The sequence below is a fragment of the Drechmeria coniospora genome, chromosome 03 (assembly GCF_001625195.1).
Source record: "Drechmeria coniospora strain ARSEF 6962 chromosome 03, whole genome shotgun sequence".
Lineage (NCBI taxonomy): Eukaryota > Fungi > Ascomycota > Sordariomycetes > Hypocreales > Ophiocordycipitaceae > Drechmeria > Drechmeria coniospora.
In genome coordinates this window covers 6752310-6772187 of record NC_054391.1, presented here as the reverse complement: position 1 = coordinate 6772187, position 19878 = coordinate 6752310, and the positions used below count along the sequence as shown (strand labels likewise).

General features: G+C 57.7%; 6 protein-coding genes across 6 annotated transcripts; 2 read left to right on the top strand and 4 right to left on the bottom strand.

Moving 5' to 3' along the window:
• Positions 1–628: 628 nt before the first annotated feature.
• On the top strand, positions 629–898 carry DCS_07612 (uncharacterized protein; the record flags this gene model as incomplete). Its single annotated transcript, XM_040804896.1, has 1 exon — positions 629–898. The coding sequence occupies one exon, from the start codon at positions 629–631 to the stop codon at positions 896–898; it is 270 nt and encodes an 89-aa protein (XP_040655000.1).
• A 6307-nt stretch (positions 899–7205) lies between these two features.
• Positions 7206–8579, bottom strand: DCS_07611 (uncharacterized protein; the record flags this gene model as incomplete). The annotated part of the gene is made up of 1 exon (XM_040804895.1): positions 7206–8579. The coding sequence occupies one exon, from the start codon at positions 8577–8579 to the stop codon at positions 7206–7208; it is 1374 nt and encodes a 457-aa protein (XP_040654999.1).
• A 5590-nt stretch (positions 8580–14169) lies between these two features.
• Positions 14170–14709, bottom strand: DCS_07610 (uncharacterized protein; the record flags this gene model as incomplete). Its single annotated transcript, XM_040804894.1, has 1 exon — positions 14170–14709. The coding sequence occupies one exon, from the start codon at positions 14707–14709 to the stop codon at positions 14170–14172; it is 540 nt and encodes a 179-aa protein (XP_040654998.1).
• A 379-nt stretch (positions 14710–15088) lies between these two features.
• On the bottom strand, positions 15089–15946 carry DCS_07609 (uncharacterized protein; the record flags this gene model as incomplete). Its single annotated transcript, XM_040804893.1, has 1 exon — positions 15089–15946. The coding sequence occupies one exon, from the start codon at positions 15944–15946 to the stop codon at positions 15089–15091; it is 858 nt and encodes a 285-aa protein (XP_040654997.1).
• A 1469-nt stretch (positions 15947–17415) lies between these two features.
• Positions 17416–18240, top strand: DCS_07608 (uncharacterized protein; the record flags this gene model as incomplete). Its single annotated transcript, XM_040804892.1, has 1 exon — positions 17416–18240. The coding sequence occupies one exon, from the start codon at positions 17416–17418 to the stop codon at positions 18238–18240; it is 825 nt and encodes a 274-aa protein (XP_040654996.1).
• An 899-nt stretch (positions 18241–19139) lies between these two features.
• Positions 19140–19791, bottom strand: DCS_07607 (uncharacterized protein; the record flags this gene model as incomplete). Its single annotated transcript, XM_040804891.1, has 3 exons — positions 19140–19285; positions 19348–19436; positions 19637–19791. 3 exons carry the CDS (start codon positions 19789–19791, stop codon positions 19140–19142), a joined length of 390 nt encoding a protein of 129 aa, XP_040654995.1.
• Between the last annotated feature and the right edge of the window lie 87 nt (positions 19792–19878).

Genomic DNA, 19878 nt, shown 5'->3' with positions numbered 1-19878 from the left:
TGAACAGTATTGACCATTGTAGCCATTGTGCGGAGTACGAGTACAAGTACACTCACAAGTACCTGTACAGAGCATACCTGCTACGCATCGAACGGGACATTGTGCAATTCAAATTAATATAATAGTATGAATATACTTGGTACTAGTACTGTACTGTACTGCACTGTACTGTACTGTACGCAGTACTCCGTCTGCTGTTACACAATCGATTGCAGTCACATGTCGTCGCCTAGGCACTTGACGCTCTCATCGCCCACCATGGGCCAAGCGTCGAGAGTGGGATTTTTCCTACCGTTTACCTAATACGTCGCCACAAGCACCCGACTATCACTACCGCTCCGTGGTATTGCATCGTCAGCTTCAACGCTTGTGCCGCATCTGAGTCCTACACTACACCATGCTCCTCGTCGTGGCATCCTGCCCATAACACGGCGCGAGTAAGTGCGCCGCCGTCCCTGTGCATTCTCCGCCTAGTGAAGCAAGAATTCGTGCAAGCAGTCGAACGGTACGTTGGACGTAATCAAGACCGTCGAATGCCTCCGACGCCGTACAAGTACGGGCCATCCTCCCATTCAATGACAACGTCACCGATCAGCTACCCTGCTCCAAGGCCATCGCTTCCTTCACGATGAAGTTTTCCACCACCGTCACCGTTCTCTTTGCCACCATTGCTTCCGCCGGCGTGATTGGACGCGACGAGGAGGCGAGCGCGGCCAGCAGTAATCCACTGGACAATATCCTAACGCCGATACGGACCTTCTTGACGGACCTGAACACGCTCGACACGACGGACCGCGCTCGGGCCGGGGTCGCCGTCGACGAAAGCTTCAAGAATCTCATGCTGAAAATAGTACGAAGCATATTTGGGCATGGGTCGGCGAGGACGCAAGCCTCCTGAAGCGCGACGCTTGCCTACCTGCACGGTGCATCTATTTCTCGGGTCGCTCGAGGACACGGAACGGACCTTTTCCAGCAGGCCGGTGCTTGCTCCCATCGTTCATCGGCGGCTCCTCGCAGTGGGAGATTCACGCGTCGAGCAAGGCAGGGAGGTGTCTCGGTAGCGTTACGTCGACAAGACATGGCAATGGTCCATTAGGTACAAGCTGCCTTTTTGTGCCGAGCTCGTACTTGCACTGCCCGACGCGGCGATGGCGGAGGCGAAGGGAAACCGATGGGCTCCGCGGAGGAACTTTCGGCGGCGGGGAGACGCACTGGGAGGGTTGGTACCGGTGCAGTTGGAGTACGGAGTACAGGTACCAACGTTGTGTCAAGCAAGCATTACGGCGGCCGACGAGCACGTGCATGGTGTTTTTTTTTCGGCGCAGCACTCCGTACTCGGTGCATTTACAGTATTATCTGTGCCTGTATTATAATAACGCCTTGGTACTGTACGGAGTACGGAGTACTTACTTGACCATCTTTCCATACCTCGTACGCAAGTACAAGGTACGGAGTAATGCTGTACTGCACAGGTGGGTGTACTGTAGATGTAGGTGTAGTTGTATATCATCTTCTGCTCCGCATCCGCGACCTTGTCCGTTCTTCGTCCGCTCCTTGTCCATGCGCGCGTTCCATTGCTGGGAATGATTTGCCTCGCTCCCCGCCGTCGGTCGACGGACTCGGGGGTTGGGGCTGAGAATGGAGGTTCCATGGAAGGCGGACGGAAGGATCACCACCATATTACGCCATACGAAGAAGCCGGCGACATGGCAAGCCCTTACGTACAACGTATCAGTACACGGACGCTACATGCCTACACTGTGCAAGTGACCAGCCAGGCGAGTGCTGCGTACGTTGCTTCTCGGTACATTGTCTGCCGGATGTGACAGTACGCAAGTTCGAATAACGCACTGTGCTGATCGATGTTGACTGTATGTGCAGCAAGTACCGGTACCTACAAGAATCTGGTAGAATCGAGTCAGTGTTGTTGGGTCCGCTCGGGCTGACTTTCCTAGTACTGACAGGTACTTAAGTACGGGGAGCACTTTAGTCTCCATACTTGCACTTGCTCCCATGTACGCCTGACACCTGTAGGCTTCAGTTCTTAAGTAATAATACATGCATAGATATTACCTAGTACTTACTTTCTTGCTTGTACATGTACTGTACTTACATGTACGTTCTGGCATCGTAATTGTGCACCTACAGGTGCGAACAGGCACCTGTACCCGTATTACTGTACAGTACTATAAGTACTTCGTACGTGTACCTAGTACTCTATCGGTAGTACTCCGTCGAAAAGTTTAGTACCAATACTAAGCAAGTACATGTATTGACACCTACTGATAGACCCAACCCTGCGTGTCGTTCTCCAGCATCTACAGAGTACGGTAGCCGTTTCAATGCCTCTTGGTTCGCGACCGAGTTGCCGTTTCCATGGCCCCAAACCCCACCCGTGTCCGGTGCGTTGGTCGAACTGCCTGGTTTACAAGAACGAATACTTGCATTCTGGGTACATGTACGTAGTACACTCAGTTGTAGCAAGGCGTTCCGTGTAAGTAAAGTACACCTACTTACAAAGTTCAGGGTGCATGCAAGAACCTGCATGCAATAATATGGATGGGTACCAATACCGAAAGCCTCTTCCACCCGCCTCTCCTCCGCAGCGATGCGCGATACGAGCACGGTGCATGTACAAGTATGCAAGCAAGTAAGTACAGTAAGTAGGTGCCAGTGTAAGTAAGTAATGCATGCAAGTACGTACTCCGTATTATTACTCCGTAAGTAAGTACACTTGGTTGAGTTCAGACACTTGGCAGGTATCGTACGACAACAAGCACATATCACTACCGAGTACGGAGTACCTACCTGCACATACTTACTAGTATGTCGGTGCAGGTACTGTGTTACATGCTGCGAGTGCATCACCCTCTGGTGCCCACTTCCAGGCAGAGGCCATTGACTTGTACCTATACTTGCAAAGTATGTTGTATTCCTTGCTTGGTCGTGCAATTATTCTCATCCAAGTGTAAGCACTTAAGTACTGCACAGCAGGTGTCCGTGAGCATCATCGTCATACAAGTAATACGGCACCTACTTAACGGAGTGCTCGTGCGGCGGAGTACATGTACGGACCAAGTATCACTCATACACCTACTTACTACAGGTACTAACATATATTACATGTACATGCAAGTGCTGTGCGTAAGTACTGAAGAGTAAACCTGTGCCACAATGAAGTACCAGGCACTTGGCTGTATGAAGTGCAGTACCTACTGTACTGTAGGTAGTAGGTATCTACTAGGCACCTAGTAGTAAGCTCGTGCAGAGTACCGAGTGCAGAGCATGGTGCATCCACGTTCACGTTGGAGAAGAATGAGCACCATGAACACAGGCACTCGCAACGCTACGACGGACGTCTTCCGTACGAGTGCTCCGTACAGCCTCGAGCTTCCACGGCTCATGCACGAGCCCCAGGACCACGAGTGGCCCCGCCAGGTCAGCAAAGGATCATTTACGAAAAGATAGCGCATGTAGGTGCGGAGTAAGCATTAGGCATCGTGTACGGAGCACAAGCGTTCATGGTGCATGTAAGTAGGAGGTGCAAGTACTGTACAAGTACTCCGTAGGTGTCCTCCTACGTGCCGGCCCTGGAAGGTGGACGCGATGGGGCTGCATCGGCGGCGAGGAAAAAGAAAATCATCGCAACCGAGTGTCACGCCTTTGGGAGTGGGGTTGATTTATCGCTACCTTTGTAGGCATTGACTGTACAGTACTTACGGAGTACAGAGAACAGAACGTACCGATGACTGCTCGTCGCGCAGAGTAATACCACAGGCACTTACGGAGTACTGCACTTTAAGCACCGCTCTATTACTGTACTGCACACTTGCACTGTGCCCGCACTCGTAGGTGTCAATGGTGCCGTACCTGTACATGTGCAGCACGTACGTGCGTGCATGGCGGCAAGGACCACAATGGTGCAAGGAAACGAGACAATGGCCGCTCCAGCAAAGCAAGCATGCGCCCGCGGCAAACCAGAAACGACAAGGTCATGGTGGCAACCAACGTTGCACGCATGCGCCGCCGATGACGGTAGCATGGATGGGGTAGAGGCGGGTTCCGCGTACGAGGACGGCGTGATGGACGCTGCAGCACAACGAACGGCCTCGCACCCGCCAAAGGGGAACATGCCAGCATCAGCGATGAGCGGGCGGCAACATGGCCCCGGATCTTGACATTGCTCACCGTCACCCACCCACGAGACCCTGAGGTGTACTTTTAGTTGTACGTACATGTACGCGTCACGCGTGCTTGTAAGCGATGCATGCGCGACAGGATTCTTCGCCACGGGCGCCGGATCCATTGAGCTCCCAGACGAACATGCGAGCATGGCCAACACATGCACGGCATTGCAGCACGTACTTGCAATAGTGCTGCGCTCGGTGTTGTGGTGGTAATCCGCACTGCTTGTATCGCATGCACCGCACAGTTAAGTTGGGGGAGTGCGCTGGAATGACTTGCTACGTCCAGGTTTATTTTCTTGCAAGTGTAAGTTAGTAAGTACACTACAACTACGGAGTACGGAGTACGGAGTACTTGGTACTCACAAGACCTACAAGCACACCTAAGTACAAGTACACCTACAAGTACACCTACAAGTACACCTACAAGTACACCTACAAGTACACCTACAAGTACACCTACAAGTACACATGCAAGTACACCTACATGTACATGCATCTGCTGCGAGTGAATGCGAGCTTCGAGAAACTCTCGGTGCCGAACAGGGGTCCCGGCCCCGCCCGCCCCCGCCCCCTGGAGCACATGCATTTTCCCCGCAAGGCACGAATATCGTAGCGGCCAGCTGTAGCGCTGCCGCTTCTGCAGAGTACATGTGCTGCAATTACTTATACTTACAGCACGGATGCATGTGCTTGGGCGTAGGTGTACAAGGTCAAGGAATTGGTTCTCGCAACGTGCTGCTCGTGCGGAGTGCTGTAAGTGTACATCAACACTGTCGGCCGCCCGAGACGTACCCATCTATGAACAGTACTGTGCGCGTGCTGTGCAAGTCTGCGCTGGTGCCTCTGGTAAATGTGCTTGCGTGCACGTTGGCATGTCACGCGTCTGTCATGCAAGTACTGTAGGGAGGACTTCGTACACGGAGCGTTATACTAGGAAAATTATAGCGCAGCAAGCGGAGGGAGTAATACTGTCCGAGGCCAAGTAAAGCAAGGTACCTAGCACGGGATATTACAGTAGGAAGCAGGATGACGATTGTGTACCGGGAAGGCGCCTCAAGAGTCCACAGGGGAGAGCACCCGTAGTTGTCAGCACTGTACTGTAAGTACTTGCATGTACTGTACACGTACGTGCTGCACCGGATCCGTACTTACATGTGCATGCAATTGATGGCACCGCTGAAATACAGAACAATACGGAGTACATGTGCATGCATACAGTATACTCCGCAAGTATGAGCAAGTAAGTAGTCACTTGCAGTAGCCCGTCATCGCATATTCGTCGTCGCCCGCAGGATTCTGGCTGGATTTTCAAACACGATGCGTACTTGCATGTACACTTTACCCACGCTCGCTGCACACCGGTACAATCCGAGCAAGTGCTGCTGCAACTAAGTACAAGCATGCGCTTGCTCTTGTGGAGTCGGAAAACGAGGCCTCGCCATCCTACGGAGTACTTCTGGAAACATTGTTCCAGATGCTTCGCCGGTAAGGGTGCCTGCATGAGGACAAGCACAAGCACAAGCACGGAGTCCTCCGTTCCAAGACTCGTGCCGTTATGAATTCATGTACTTGCTTGTACGCAGCGTGGATGGGGGCGGACCGTACGGAGAAAGTACAGTACAGGCAAACGCCTGTACATGCATGCATGCTTGCAAGTACATCTGCGGTGGGAGCATACAGTACAGCTACTAGGTACCTAGTAGTTGTACGTACGAGTAATGCCGCTGGTCATTCATTGGCGGGGCTTCGTGCAGCATACCGGACAGGGCAGCCGTGGTGGAGAGCCTGCATCGCCGCTGGATCTCGCCAGAGTGAACGGGCGGGGCAGGGGGGCATGCCACGGAGTAGTACATGTAGATACAAGCACTGCACCGTACTGCAGGTACACGAGCAAGTACTTGGCGGTACAGGTGTGGTAGGTGCAGCACTCCGTGCCTGTAGGTGATGCTGCGAGTAAGTCTGCCGTACCTGTGCACATGTACGGAGTCGTATCCGCATCATCCACAAGCAAGTACATGCACATTGCACACACGTGCTGCACTTGCAAGTGCGGAGAATGGAGAAGCCGTCGACGGAGTACGGAGCACGGAGCACATGTACGTAAATGTAATAATTACAGCAAGTTGTTGTAGTTGTACTTACATGCACATGTTGCTGTAAGTACTTACTCTGCACTCTGCACTGCGTACTTTGTGCTGTAATAATTACTTGCTGCTTGCTATTGTCGGTGTACAGTACTCCGTACTTGCATGCACATTCACAGCACACTCACAGCACACCTGCATGTACATGTACAAGTATTACTAGGTACCTAGGTGAACGTGTAAGTACTTGGGGGTCCTAAGCCGCAAGTGTAGTAAGTACTAACTTACTGTACTGTATTACACTTGCTCCTAGCCTGTGCCTTGGCACGGAGTAATACTCCGTAGTACCAAGAGCAGAGCAATACTTGTACATGTACTTGACTTGTACTTGTATTTACTCCGTACTTCAACCACCCAAGTAGGCCAACCACACACACACCGACGTGGGGGGAACGTCATCGTCTGATATCCATTCACCAGGTTCCTCTTCCGCCTCCCCCTCCTCTGGTTGCCCGTGATACACGTACGAAGAGCACAAGTGGATTAGAGTAGGTATTTGGGCTTGAGCCCGCCATCGTCATGGCTGCCTATCCTTGACAGGCTTCATGCCGCCCCGCCCCCCGCCTCCCCCCCTCCCCGACTCGTCGACGGCACGTACATGATGTACATTCTTGTGCACTCGTCCTCGTATTGCATTGCGCCTTCGTTGATCCCAAATCCTAGCGGTGGTCATGCCACGCGAGTCCTCGTAGAGCCCGCCCATGCACATGTGCAGCGACGACTCCGAGCAAATAATACAACGGTCAAGACGGAAAGATGAAAAAAACGAAAAAAAAAAAAAATTGCCTGCTCCGGTAAATGCCCAGCGAATCAAAAGTAGCGGCGACGGCTCCGGGTGAAAAGGGGACGTCCAAGGGTCCCCGCCGTGCCTCTCTTACTCCCCCTCGGCCTCATCATCGTGGGCATCCTCCCCGTCGTCCGACTTGGGCGGCTCCCACGTCTCCTCGAGCTTCAGGCCCTTGCCTCGCGGCTCCCGAGGCCGCAGGGAAGAGCCAAGCAGGGAGGAGACGGTGGACCGGTAGTTGTTCAGCTGCGGGTCGTCGTCAAGCTTCTCGGGCGCGTCGTACAAGCCCATGCCGACGAGTATCTCGCCATCCTCCTCGAGGGCCGCGTAGGGCTCCGGCGAGACGGCGACGGCGAGCTGCGCGTGCTTCGGGAACGACTCGGGCGTCGGCGGGGACGTGCTGCCGAATCCCTGCGCCACAAAGGCGTTCCAGTCCAGATCCTTCTGCCGCGTCCCGTCGGCGGCCGGGAAGGTGTCGTGCACGCTCGGGCCGCCCTTGCTCGTCGGCACGCACGACGGCGTCGTCCGGTGCGACAGGTCCCAGCCATCCGACGGCCAGAAGTGGCCGCCGTCGCCAGCCGGGTAGAGGGGCAGGTGCAGAAACGTCGACGAGGGCGACGTCTCGTTGGAGTAGGAGGCCATGGACGGAGAGAATTGTGCCTGCGTCGGGAAGAGCTCTTGATGATCGTCGTGGGCGTTGGGCGTGGGTGTCGACGTCGGGATCGGATAGCTCGTCGGTTGACGACACGACGGCTGCGCGTGCTGCACGTAGGACGAAGGATGCCAGCTGAGCGGGCGAGCATCTTGCCGCCGAGCATGGGCCACGTGTGATGGCTGCGAGGGGAAAAGGTAGTCCATTCTTTGTTGCTGCTGGTGCTGGTGCTGTTGCAGTTGTAGTTGCAGTTGTTGGTGCTGGTGCTGGTGCTGGTGCTGGTGCTGTTGCAGTTGCAGTTGCTGGTGCTGTTGCTGGTGCTGTTGCTGTTGCTGTTGCTGTTGCTGTTGCTGTTGCTGTTGCTGTTGCTGTTGCTGTTGCTGTTGCTGTTGCTGTTGCTGTTGCTGTTGCTGTTGCTGTTGCTGTTGCTGTTGCTGTTGCTGTTGCTGTTGCTGTTGCTGTTGCTGTTGCTGTTGCTGTTGCTGTTGCTGTGGCTGGTGCTGTTGCTGGTGCTGTTGCTGTTGCTGTTGTAGTTGCTGGTGCTGTTGCTGCGGCGGCGGCGGTCGTCTCCAGGCCGACACATCGCCCATCATGGCCCTCCTCTGGTGCAGCAGCGAGTTGGACCTCGGGCTGCTGTTTGTGCTCCGGGGTTTGACGACGCGCATGGCCGACGATGAGCGTGGCGGACCGTTGATCGACAGCATGCGTGCCGCCTGGGAAACGGCCACCTGCGTGGCATGGTCGTGGGGGAAGAAGCCGTGAGGGTGAGAGAGCGGCAAGGTGTCGGCGTGCATCCCGTATGCGGAGAACATGTTGGTCAAAGGTCGGATCCGGCGCCGGGGCGACGTCGTCGAGCGGAACCGAGGATCGTGGTGATGGCGGGACGAGTCGTCGAGAGTTTGGATGCTTCGCACCTTTGGCCGCTTCGGTGCCTGTGGTTCAAGGTGGGAGGCAACGACGCTGGGCGGCGGCTATCATGTACGTCGAGGACAAGGACGCCAGTCGACGAGGTGGACGGGATGGACGGGACCGAGAGGGTGAGAGGAGGGTCGAGGTGCGGATATGTAGGTAGCTTCGGGATTCCATGGCCCACGGGTACGAGTGCGGTGCTCGTGGCACGAATGCGAGCGAGCACACGCACGCCGACGTATACGAGCCTTCATTCGTACATGGTCGGTCCGGCCATGGAACGGGACCAAAGGGGTGGGTAGGTTGGGTTGGTGGCTTTCCAAGGATCGGCTCCGTTCATTCGAATCAAAGGAAAAGGATAAATCGAGCCAAAGTCGGTCGGTAGTCTGGGCAAGATCGAGGAGTGGGCCGGCGAGAGACAGAGGCGGGCAGGGAACAAACGACATGACATGGTTTCGACGCTGTTCCGTCGACGGACCAGACGTTCGGGTTGCATTCACCCAAGCAAGCAAGCAAGCAAGCAAGCAAGCAAGCACTGGTGCGCCCCCGTCGACACCAAGTACAGGTACGGCACGACGCAGGCAAGCGCGGCGCCGCCGACGTGTAGCGGTACATTGTACAGTACGGCTCGCACCCTCAGGGCGCGAGGGTACCCACGGCATGTACCTGCAGGCCTTCGAGCGCTCGCCAGGCGGCCGCCGAATCAAGGGGGTTCGACTTCAGCCTACAGTACTTACTGTAAGTACATACTTAAGTACTTGCCTCGCTCGCCCGCCCGTGGGGGTTTCTCCTCGCCAACCCAATAAGCCGGGGCGGGCCCTCCCCAGCAGCAGGGGTTTGGGGGGGGGGAGGGGATGGAGGGTGGAAGAGGGTTAGGGGGGGGAGGGGGGTGGAAGATTCTCGTCGCCGTCGGCGTCGTGCGCCATCTCGAGCGTTGGGACGGGAGGGGGAGGGGGGGCGTGGCTCGAAGGCGCGGTGCGTCATGGAGCGGAGGTGCATCCGTCGAGCCCTCGCGCGCAGGGGTGCCTCATCAGACGGATTCCAAGCTCGAAAGGAAAAGGAAGGAAGGGGAACCCAGAGGCTAGAGGGCCGCCGCCATGCCGAGCGACGATAGCGTGCGTCGCAAAAAGCGCATTCGTGCAGGCGCTCCGCACCAGCGCTCGTGGCGGCGAACACTTTGCGCTGCTGCGACTCTGGCGAGGGATGGATGTGCTTGTCGGATTCGGGGCCAGGTAGGTGGGTATGCAAGTACTTGCAGTACACAGCTGCAAGCGCAGCACTCCATACTTGCACAGTCCACTAGACAAAAGTGACGATTCAATTTTTGTTGCGCTACCACTACAAAGTGAATCGACACTTTTGCCACCCCACTATGCAACTACTGTGAGTACCTTGCTTGGTCGTAATGTAGTACTGCACATGTACAGTACACAGTACAGTACAGCACAGTACAGTACGGAGTGCCACTAATTGTCGTTCGGTATACTCCGTGCTCCGTAAACCTGTGCGCGAACCCACCGCCATCAGGAACTAGGTAGTATACGTAGGTGCAAGTGCAACTAAACGCAAGCACTACAGCTACAGTAAGTAGGTGTGGTGGGCAGAAAGTATTGCACAGTATTAGGTTAGCACACGACGCCCAGGATGCTGTTAGGGAACCGCATTTGCCGGAGCATCTACGGAGCACCTCAGTACTAGGTACCAAGTGTGCCTGCAATGCACACCTGTCTCCAAGATCCATGCCGCATGTACTGAGTACGGATTACATGTATTACAGCCACTTGCACGTACCGTAGGTGCGCAAGCAGAGGCAGATGTACAGTGCAGTACGGGTACAACGTGCAAGTACATACATGTATACGAACGCAAGGGTACTCCGTACTGTATGGAGTACTTACTGCACTGTACTGTGCTTGGTTGTAACTAGGTACTGTAGGTATGGATGTAATTGCATATAGCACCTACCCACATTCTACCGTACTTGATGCACGTACCAACTGAATCTTCACAACGTGCACAGTATTGGTGGGCGGTACATGCAGGCCTCGACGTGCACTCGTACCTGCGTGCATGTACGATTGTGCGTGCATACATGAACAAGCACTGGCAAGCAAGCATGCGAGTGCCTTGGCCGCGTCGAGCAGCACAGTACTGTACTTGCATGTACATGTGCTCCGTACCGATGGTAGCAATGATGCATGCTTGCGACCACTCATGTACAGCTGCCACGGCGAGAGGTGGTATGGTGGATCTCCCAGGGCGCACGCTTCGTAGCGTAGCATTCTTGCGGCCCATCCGGCAGACCGTCAAGGAAAGTCGGATTCGGATTCGCAGGCGGCAGGCGGTAAAGTTTCGCAGCCCAGCGTCCTCGACGTTACAGCGGGCACGTATTCGGCGACGTACGACGCGCGAGCAGGTGTGCGGGTAGCGTGCGAAGGCTGGCAGTCGGCTTTCGGGCTTCGAGGCGTTTTTCTTTCTCGCATGCTCGAAGCCCCGGTCCGCTTAGCGACGTTGGCTGGTACGATGACTGAGTGGCAGGGACCAACGGCGTGGAAGGCGAGGTGACGGATGGGACGGACTTGCACTTGGCCGTTGCTGGTCGTGTATCTACAGTACTGTAGTTGTACTTACTCAAGTACTTGCAGTAATTACAGTATTTGCTTGCTACGTAATGCCACCAAGAAAGTACAAAGTGCAGAGTGCCACACTCGTGCGAGTACTAGGTAGTTACACCTGCACCTACAGCTACTTGGATGTACTTGCTTACGGCGTGTTGCTTACAACGTACTTGCATGTACTGTAGTTGTACATGTATAGCACTCGTACTCGTACACCTGCCCGCACCGCCGAGTGTTCCAGGACGGAGTGCACGTACAACTATTACTTGTTTACATGTACTGCACGGAGTAGGTGCAAGTAATATCCCAAGCACAAGTGCACCTACTTACAAGCACTTGCTCCGTACAGTACGAGTACTCCTCCGTACAAGTACAACTGCACCCGAGGACTGACAAAAGATCAACGGCCCTCCTCCTATTGGCGCTGCCCAGGACCCGCTGCCCTTGCCGCTCGAATGCAGCCCGCCAGGCTGGCTGGGCGAAAGGGATGGCGGGGGCCAACTCGGGCATGGGGCGTCTCACTAATGAAAGCCAACCTGTTCGAGGAGGCACGACACCAAAGCCGGAGCCCCATCGGGAGGGGGAGGTGAGTCCAAGGGGGCGTGGCTCCTCGAAAACGCTCTGCCCGTGCTCCGTACGCAGTGCCACTATCCATCCGTACTCGACAGCGTGGCGGCCCTCGACAGGGGTCGCGGACCCGAAAGCGCAACCACCAACCAACTCGTGCTAGCAAGGCACCCGCAGGCGTGCACCTTGGCCTGCGGTGCTTGAATCGCCGTTTGCTCGTGTACTACTCGCAGCAGGTGCAGCGCACGCAGGCGTGCTGCGCAGGGACGCGGGCGAGGTGAACGGTGGTGCCTGAGCAGAGGCGTGCCGCCGCCGGAACCGCGAGACGTGCCCGCGCAGCGCGGCGGCGAGTGGTTTTGCGCTCCGCACTTGCGTCGCACACGGAACGAGTGCATGCGCATGCACGGTACGGGGTAGCAGCAGGTGCGTACATGAGTGAGTGCCTGCAGAGGGCGAATGGGCAGAGGCATGGCACAGCACAGGCGCCACGGCGACCAGAGGCCGAGGAATCCTCTGCGCACTAGGCGGGCACCTAGGGAGAAAAGGGCCCTTTCGTTGCCCGTCCAAGATCCGGGTACGAGCACACCCAAGCACATAACAACACAAGGTATAGGCCCAAGCAACCATGCGAGCGCCGTCGACCGAGGCGGGTTCGTTTAGCCCTCTGCCCTGTTTCGCCGAGAAGCGTGACGGAGCGTCAAGGTCCACGCGGCGCAGGAAAGAGTTGGCAACGCAGCCAGCCGCATGGCGACGCCGGGGCGTGGTCTGACTCGTCGCCACTCGCTGTTCGAGGCGCACAGGCGGATGGTGGGCCGCAGGCGTTTCGATATCCTCGACAGCTCGGGGGCATTGGTCCAGCGCAAAGCGGACCACGGGTGCCTTGGCCGGCAGGCGGGGAGGGCGAGCGTGGGTACCGTGCAAGTACTTTCTTGCCTTTGGCTGCCCATTTTGCCGGCGGCAGTACATGCAGGAACATGAGCACTCTAGGGTCATGGGTGAGTGGTGGTACAGGCACACCAGCTGTGTGTAATTACCGTGTACGGAGTCCCAGTACGAACAGAGGTACTGCCTGCCATCCGCCGCCATGCGTTGGTCATTGGTACTAAGCTAGCAGGCACTGGGTGCAAGTGCAAACTATTACTACTGTTACTGCCTGCAAGTATTACTTACTTACAGGTAAGGTACCTAGTAAGTAGTTATTGCCTGGTACTCCGTACAGGTAGTAATAGTCATGGCGTGCACACCAGCGTCCGATGGACAGGACTGACTACTAGGTACCTAGTAGTAATAATGCGCACATGTACTTGTACTTGCTTGCACTGGCATCGAGCACAGTCCTACGGGGTATTACATGTGCAAGTACATGCACTCCGCACGTGGCGTGGGCACAGCAGGGCACCTGGGTACCTACAGTACGTTGCTTGCGAGGAAGAACCGAGCGGCGCCCACTAATACCACCTGCACCTGTACCGGCCCAGTCCATCATGCCATTGTCACATTTTGCGTCGTTGCGGCCCTTGCCCATCCCATCCGGCCCTGGCAGCCTTGCTCGGACCGCCCGTCCTTCTCCAGCCGGCTGTGGGGAGGACGAGTGCGTGCACAGCTATTACATGTACATTTACTTATTGTGCGGCGTCGAGAGCAGTTCACGTACCATGGACTCCATACACCCCTCTCGCAGGGTCGCACCCCATGTCCAGCTGCTCCACCTGTGCTTGGTACTGCCGTCGTCACATTGCGAATCTTGCAGCCCGCACTGTAGTCCGGAGCACAAGCACATTGTAATAGCTGCACAAGTGATTGCAGGTGTACAAGTTGTTGCAGGTGTACAAGTGATTGTAGGTGTGCAAGTGGTTGTAGGTGTACAAGCGGTTGTAAGTAGGTGTACAAGTGCTTATATGTGTACAGGTGCTTGTAGGTGTACAGGTGCTTGTAGGTGTACAGGTGCTTGTAGGTGTACAGGTGCTTGTAGGTGTACAGGTGCTTGTACCTAGGTGTAAGTACAAGTGCTAGTAGGTGGACAAGTGCTTATACAGTAGGTGTACTGTAAGTACAAGTGTTTGTAGGTGTACAAGTGCTTGTGGGTGTGCATGTGTCTGTGAGTGTACAAGTGCTTGTAGGTGTACTTACAAGTGCTTGTAGGTGTACAAGTGCTTGTAGTGCAGTTGTACGCCTGCTCTTCACCTTGACAAACCATCACTGCTGGCCTGGCTGCACATACTTGGCACTCGTTCCCGCGTGCCCCCAAGGTGGGAGCGGATCAAGGAGCTGCCGAGCAGTCGTTTCCCATGTATTCAGCCTCGTCGAGTTATTGGCAAGGGCGGCTGGCACATGGTGGAGTGCCAGAGAGACAGTGTGAGGCCGGTGGGAATTTCACTTTTGACATCATTCCTTGGCACTCTGCCCACCTCGAGGGCCGGACGCGGCGTGGGTTGCGGCAGGATTGAATCGTCGCCCCAGCGTGCTCGGTACCAGCCAGCCTGCGGCGGCGGCGCATGACACGGCGGAAGCGGATGCCGAGAAGGAATACGGCGCACATGCGGGCGAGCGACGGCGGGGCGACGAGAAGGCATTCGTCGACGACGTCGTCGCGAGCCAAGCGGGCCTGGTCGCCGCCAGCAGCGGGCAGGTTGGCCTGGACAGGGCTTGCGAGTGTCGCGCCGTGGCAAGGTTTCGGCCCAAGATGGCCGGCGCTCAACAGTGGTGCCTCCGTCTCGCCGCGGGCGGCCGTTTGTGGCACGTACTGTACTGTACATGTACCTACTAAGTACCGGCTAGTCGAGCTTAGGCCTGTGCCTGCGGCACCTAGAATCGCGCGAGCAGCGTGCGAAACGGAGCCGGGGTTCATTATCGGTAGCGGTGCCCGTACTAGCAAGTATAGGGATGGGCGTCGCCTGCACCTTGCATCAATGGCCACCCAGCGGCGGGGAGGCCCAACCTTTGTCGGTCGGGCACGCCCGTATCCGCTGGCTCGCTCGTGACGCTGGACAGCCTAGAGGCGCGAGGAAGGCGGGTACGGAACGCAAGTAGTTACACCTACAACTGCACCTAACTACCTAGGTACCTAACGAAGTAGGTACTGACTGAGGCTACTGTACTTGCAGTACTGCGTGCTCCGTAATTTATTACATGTTCGTGCACTGTACGGAGTGCACGGTACGCCTGCAGCTGCGCGCACTCGTCGGAGAGTCATGGGAGGAAATTGGCGCTCCTGCACCGCCGCTACGCTACTGGTGCGTCGGCCGTCTGGAGGAGGCCCCATCGCCCGCTTCCGTTCGCGTCCAGGCATCAGACGGCCCCTTCGAACGAGGCTGTCCCTTCCGTGGCCGCTGCACCTGCTCCGACTCCCACTCCGTACCGTACGGGTACGGGTGCGAAACCGACCGAGGGTCGTGTTTGGGTCCGGGGGGGGCCCAGTCGTGGACGAAGCTGGCCACTCGACGCCTCGCCCCGATGGACGGCTGACGCCTGCGTCGTGCCAAGTCGTCGTCGTCGGCATGCGCAAGACCACCATGACGAGGACAGCGGGTGCCACCAGCTTCGCTCGACGACCGGAACCTCGTGCTAGGGAGGCTTGTCGAGCCGGGGCTTCCGTTCCCCAACGACGGCCGTGGGCCCCCCTCGTCGCGCGGCGCCCCATCCTCGCGAGCTGCTTGGCGAGCAACTCGACCGCTCCACGACGACGGGTACGAGCGTCGCAAGACGGTCGAGGGAGACGCGGCACGGCTCCTGCATTCGAAGCGACGGCGAAAGGGCTCACGCACCACGCACGGGGAACAGGTGCCATGGCCAGAGCCGGCCGCCCTCGGCATGCGAGGTGTACGTCCGCCTACCTGCCTACCTGCCCGCCAGGTCGTGGGAGGAGCACGTACGCGCACGAGCATGCGACGTGTGCGAGCGCTCGGCGCCAGCTCACCTACGTGCTGCGGAGCATTACGTGGGATGACGCCGCCGCCGCCTTGTTCGGCCGCCGAGGCAAGTTTCGTCGACGGCTCGAAGCATGAACCACGGCGCAGCGCGTTGCGGTCAAGCATGTACAGTCTTGCTCCGAGGCCCTGCGGGCGAGCATGGATGCGGACATGCATGTCCGAGTGTGCCTGCTGTGCAACTACGTCGATGGCATACACGGTATTACTGATACGAGCAAGATGACGATGGCATCGTGTGCCGACGGGCCAAAAGGAACCATCGGCCGCACGGCTGACGACGATACGGCCGGCTCCACCAACCGGTCGCCTCGCGCGAGAGGGGACCAACGACGGTGCGCCTCCTGGTCGGCACCGAGGGACGGTGATGATGCGGACGGTCGAAGCACACCTGCATCCCTGCGCGTGCCGCTGTGGGCGGGCAGGTCACATCGCCAACGTCGGGCACGATGCGTCCGAATCCAACACGGTGACGCCCACCAGACCTGGTGGTGTGCGAAGCGCCAGCGGCGTGCTGAAGCTACACCGACCATGAGGTGCCTGCACCGACTCAGACACGGCTGCGCTTGTGCAAGCACGGTATCGTGTGCAGCGCTCGTAGTTGGAACGTACCAGGCATCTGTACCAACTAAATTACTAGGTACCTAGTAGGCTGTGTCACTTGCTGCGGCGCCCAGAGCACGCACTCCGTGATATCGTAGATACTAGGTAGGTAGCTACTACCTAGTAGATACCCTTGCTGTGGGTGTGCGGAGTAATAATGCTTACAAGTAATTGGGGGTCGAGCACCGTTCGTAGTGGTGCTTTATTAGTGCCGTGCCGAACTGGTCCAGCGCTCACTCGCCCCGATCGAAGGGTACTTCGTTCCTACGAAGCACCTCCCTGCAACGAAACTATGAGAGAGGAACAGAGTACATGCTGGTACCTAAGCAGACCAGCCAGGGTACGAGCGATGAATAGTTCAAGGTGCAACGAATGACTGTATTATCCATCATGACCTGTATTCGCAAGTACTTCTCGCAGTAGCAGGTGGTACCGGGACCACCGCGGCGATGGGAAGGAGTTACGCGTATTGTACGTGCAAGGTTACTGCAGCTGGCCTGGCAGCGCAGCGTCAGCGGCACGGAGTACTTACTTGCGCAGCATTAGTGATGCGGTGTACACGGTACTTGCCAGCGGGCGATGCCAGTGCACCAGTTATTACTTGCTCGCTGGTGCACCAGGTACCTTGTACTTGTGCTTGCGTTTACGGGCACCCATGCAGACCTTGGTGGGATGGAGTCGGCGGACCATACGGAGTAAGTACGGTACAGTACTAGTTAGTAAGTACATACAGTACGTACGGAGCACGGAGTACATACGCACACTACTCCGTAGTTGCAAATCCTTGTACTGTGCAGAGGACTCGCACCTCCAACCTCCTGCGCTGCATTCAACCCCATCGCCGAACCGAGCCTGCAGACGGGAGAGCATGTTGGCTGATGGTGCTATGCAATGTTCCTTCGTCGCGGGTGCGTGTTACGATTGGTGTCTGTCGCATCGGTCCGACGGTGCCCGCCTCCAAACGAGTGCCCTGTTCTTCCTAATGCCGGCACGAGTACTCGGTGCAATGTGCTTGCAAGGTGGGAATGCCCGACGATCGTACAAGGAAGGCACGCACGCACGCCCTCCGATGGAAGTCCTCCCTCCTCTTCCTTCGCTTCCGTCTCCTCCTCCTCCTCCTCCTCCTCCTCCTCCTCCTCCTCCTCCCGCTCCTCCTGCTCCTCCTCCTCCTCCACCGCGTCGAGGCGGCCGCCATTGGCGTTCCGCTCGTTCGTTCCGTCTCACTCCCAGTCATCGCGCCATGGGCTTGGGGACAGTGTTCCTCCCCGTACCCGGCTCGACCCATTCCAGCTCCCAGTTGGCTGCGTCGTCCGGACGCGACCCGTCACATCACCTCCCTCAGCCGTCACGCCTCGCCTCTCCCTCTCCGGGCTCTCCCTGCTCGCGTCGAATCTCGTACGCATGTGCTCCGTACGGAGCGCGTGCAGCAGGTGCAGCAGGTGCAGCAGCAGGTGCAATGCTCTGTGGTGTATTCCCGCATCGGCTGTGCCGACCGGTGGGGGTCTCAGGTTGTGCAGTCTCCGAGGGAAGATTGCCCACGGCCCTCGGCGACGACAAGTGCTCTTCCCCGGCAGAGTGCATGCGAGCACCAGCAATTCCCTCGACCTGCCTGTCCCAGACAAAGTGCTCCCCAACTCTCCTACAACCGGGTAGCCCGAGCAACCGCGACGCGTCTGCCGTCGGCCGGTGCGTGTTGCTACCCCTTCACGCCGAGCCCGGATGGCCATGGACCCCTTCCCCTCCTCCTCCTCCTCCTCCTCACGATGCGGTCTGGATGCCTATGGACACGAGCTCTCTTCGTCTCGCACGCGGCCGGCGAGGACAGCGACGCACGGCTACGCCGCGTGTGACGCACGCAGTTGCCACGGTGGGTTGCGACCATGTGATCGTCGGAAATGACGCATGTTCCCATGTCGTTGGCGCGGGTGCACGCTCGAGCACGGCATACGCATACTTACATGCTTACCCTGCCCTCACTCGCCGGGATCCCAGGGGTTTCCCGCCTCTTCGAGCTGTCAGTCGCTCCGTGCAGCGCTTGGCTCCCTCGCTGGGTGGGCGGCGGCAGCAGCTGAAAAGGAAACTGAAACAGGTCGTTGGGCCTGCCGAGACGCCGACGCTGGCATCCACTCGCCAGAGCCATGCTGACGGAGGCCTTTGCTGCGAGGCCTAATTACCTGCAGGCTGCGGCGCGCGAGTGCTCCATCTCGTCGCACCTACGCATGGCACAGAGTATAAGCGGCGACTCTGCAGGCTGCGACGCGCGAGTGCTCCATCTCGTCGGACCTACGCATTGTACAGAGTATAAGCGGTGACTCCTCTGCAGGCTGCGGCGCACGAGTCCAGCCCTCCGTCTCGTCGGACCTGCGCATTGTAGTTGAATAAACTGCGACGCAGCGTTGGAGGGTCGGTTCCATGCCGCGCCCATCGTACGCTCGTCATGCACCGCCGGGAATGGGCCTCGACGGCCTCGGCTACGCATTCGACCGCGAGCGCTTGTGCGTCCACGCATGCATGCACCTCCTCGCACATGACAATCTATGCTTTCGTGGAGGTTGGTTCGATGGCGGTTTGCTACGCTGTGCGTGACGGGCTGGTTCGTCGGTCGCCATCACGGCAAGCGAGCGCGGAGGAGTCGGCCCCGCAGGTGCGGCACAACCCCCCTCCCCCTTCCGCGGGGGGGCCACCTGGCTTGCGCATTCCCTCCTTTCACATCCTTCAGTTCCAAACCGACAACGAGGCAGGTCATCCATCAGGTGACGGCCATGGCGATGCGACACCGCTTCTGAATCCCGTCGCTCAGCTGAGCCCTCTTCTCGTCCCTGGCCATCCCTTCGGCCATCAAGCACGACACGCTAGACTTGGGCTTGGTTGGCGCGCCATCTTTTCCTTTGCGGTCTGCCAATTTCGGAGCGTCCGACGAGCCGGATGAATGCTTGCTTTGTCCTCTGTGCTCTTACCGCAACGAGGGCAGGCCCTCGCATGCCACACCGTACGGTAATTATGCCGGACGAGGAATCGGGATGCAGTGGGTGCCACACCGGTCGCCCTTGTCACCGTCAGCATTGCAGGCAGCGAAGACCCGGGCGGTTTCGCCAACGCCGACGCGACGGCGCAACGTGATGCACAATGCCAGTGCGGCACGGAGAACAGGTGGCTGCCGTGGTCTCCCACGAGCCGTCGTAGGTGCCCCGTCGACGTTGGCCCATCTGGCGAGCCGGTCGGCCACGACCACCTTCTCTTGCTTACCATGGACATCGGTGCGGAGTGCCGTGCTGATCTTTGCCTCGTTGCGATGGAAGCACAGCCTTGACCATGCCGACGACATCCCTCGTCGGCCCATGCCTCGCTTGGAGGCCGCCTTCCTCTCCCACCTCGGGCGTCGTACATGCAGTCGGCACCATGATGCTCGGTGCACGTACGAATCCGTGCAGGTTGGTTGGTATGCGCCGAGATGGCTCGCCTCGAGACGACGAAACGGCGCCCTCGTC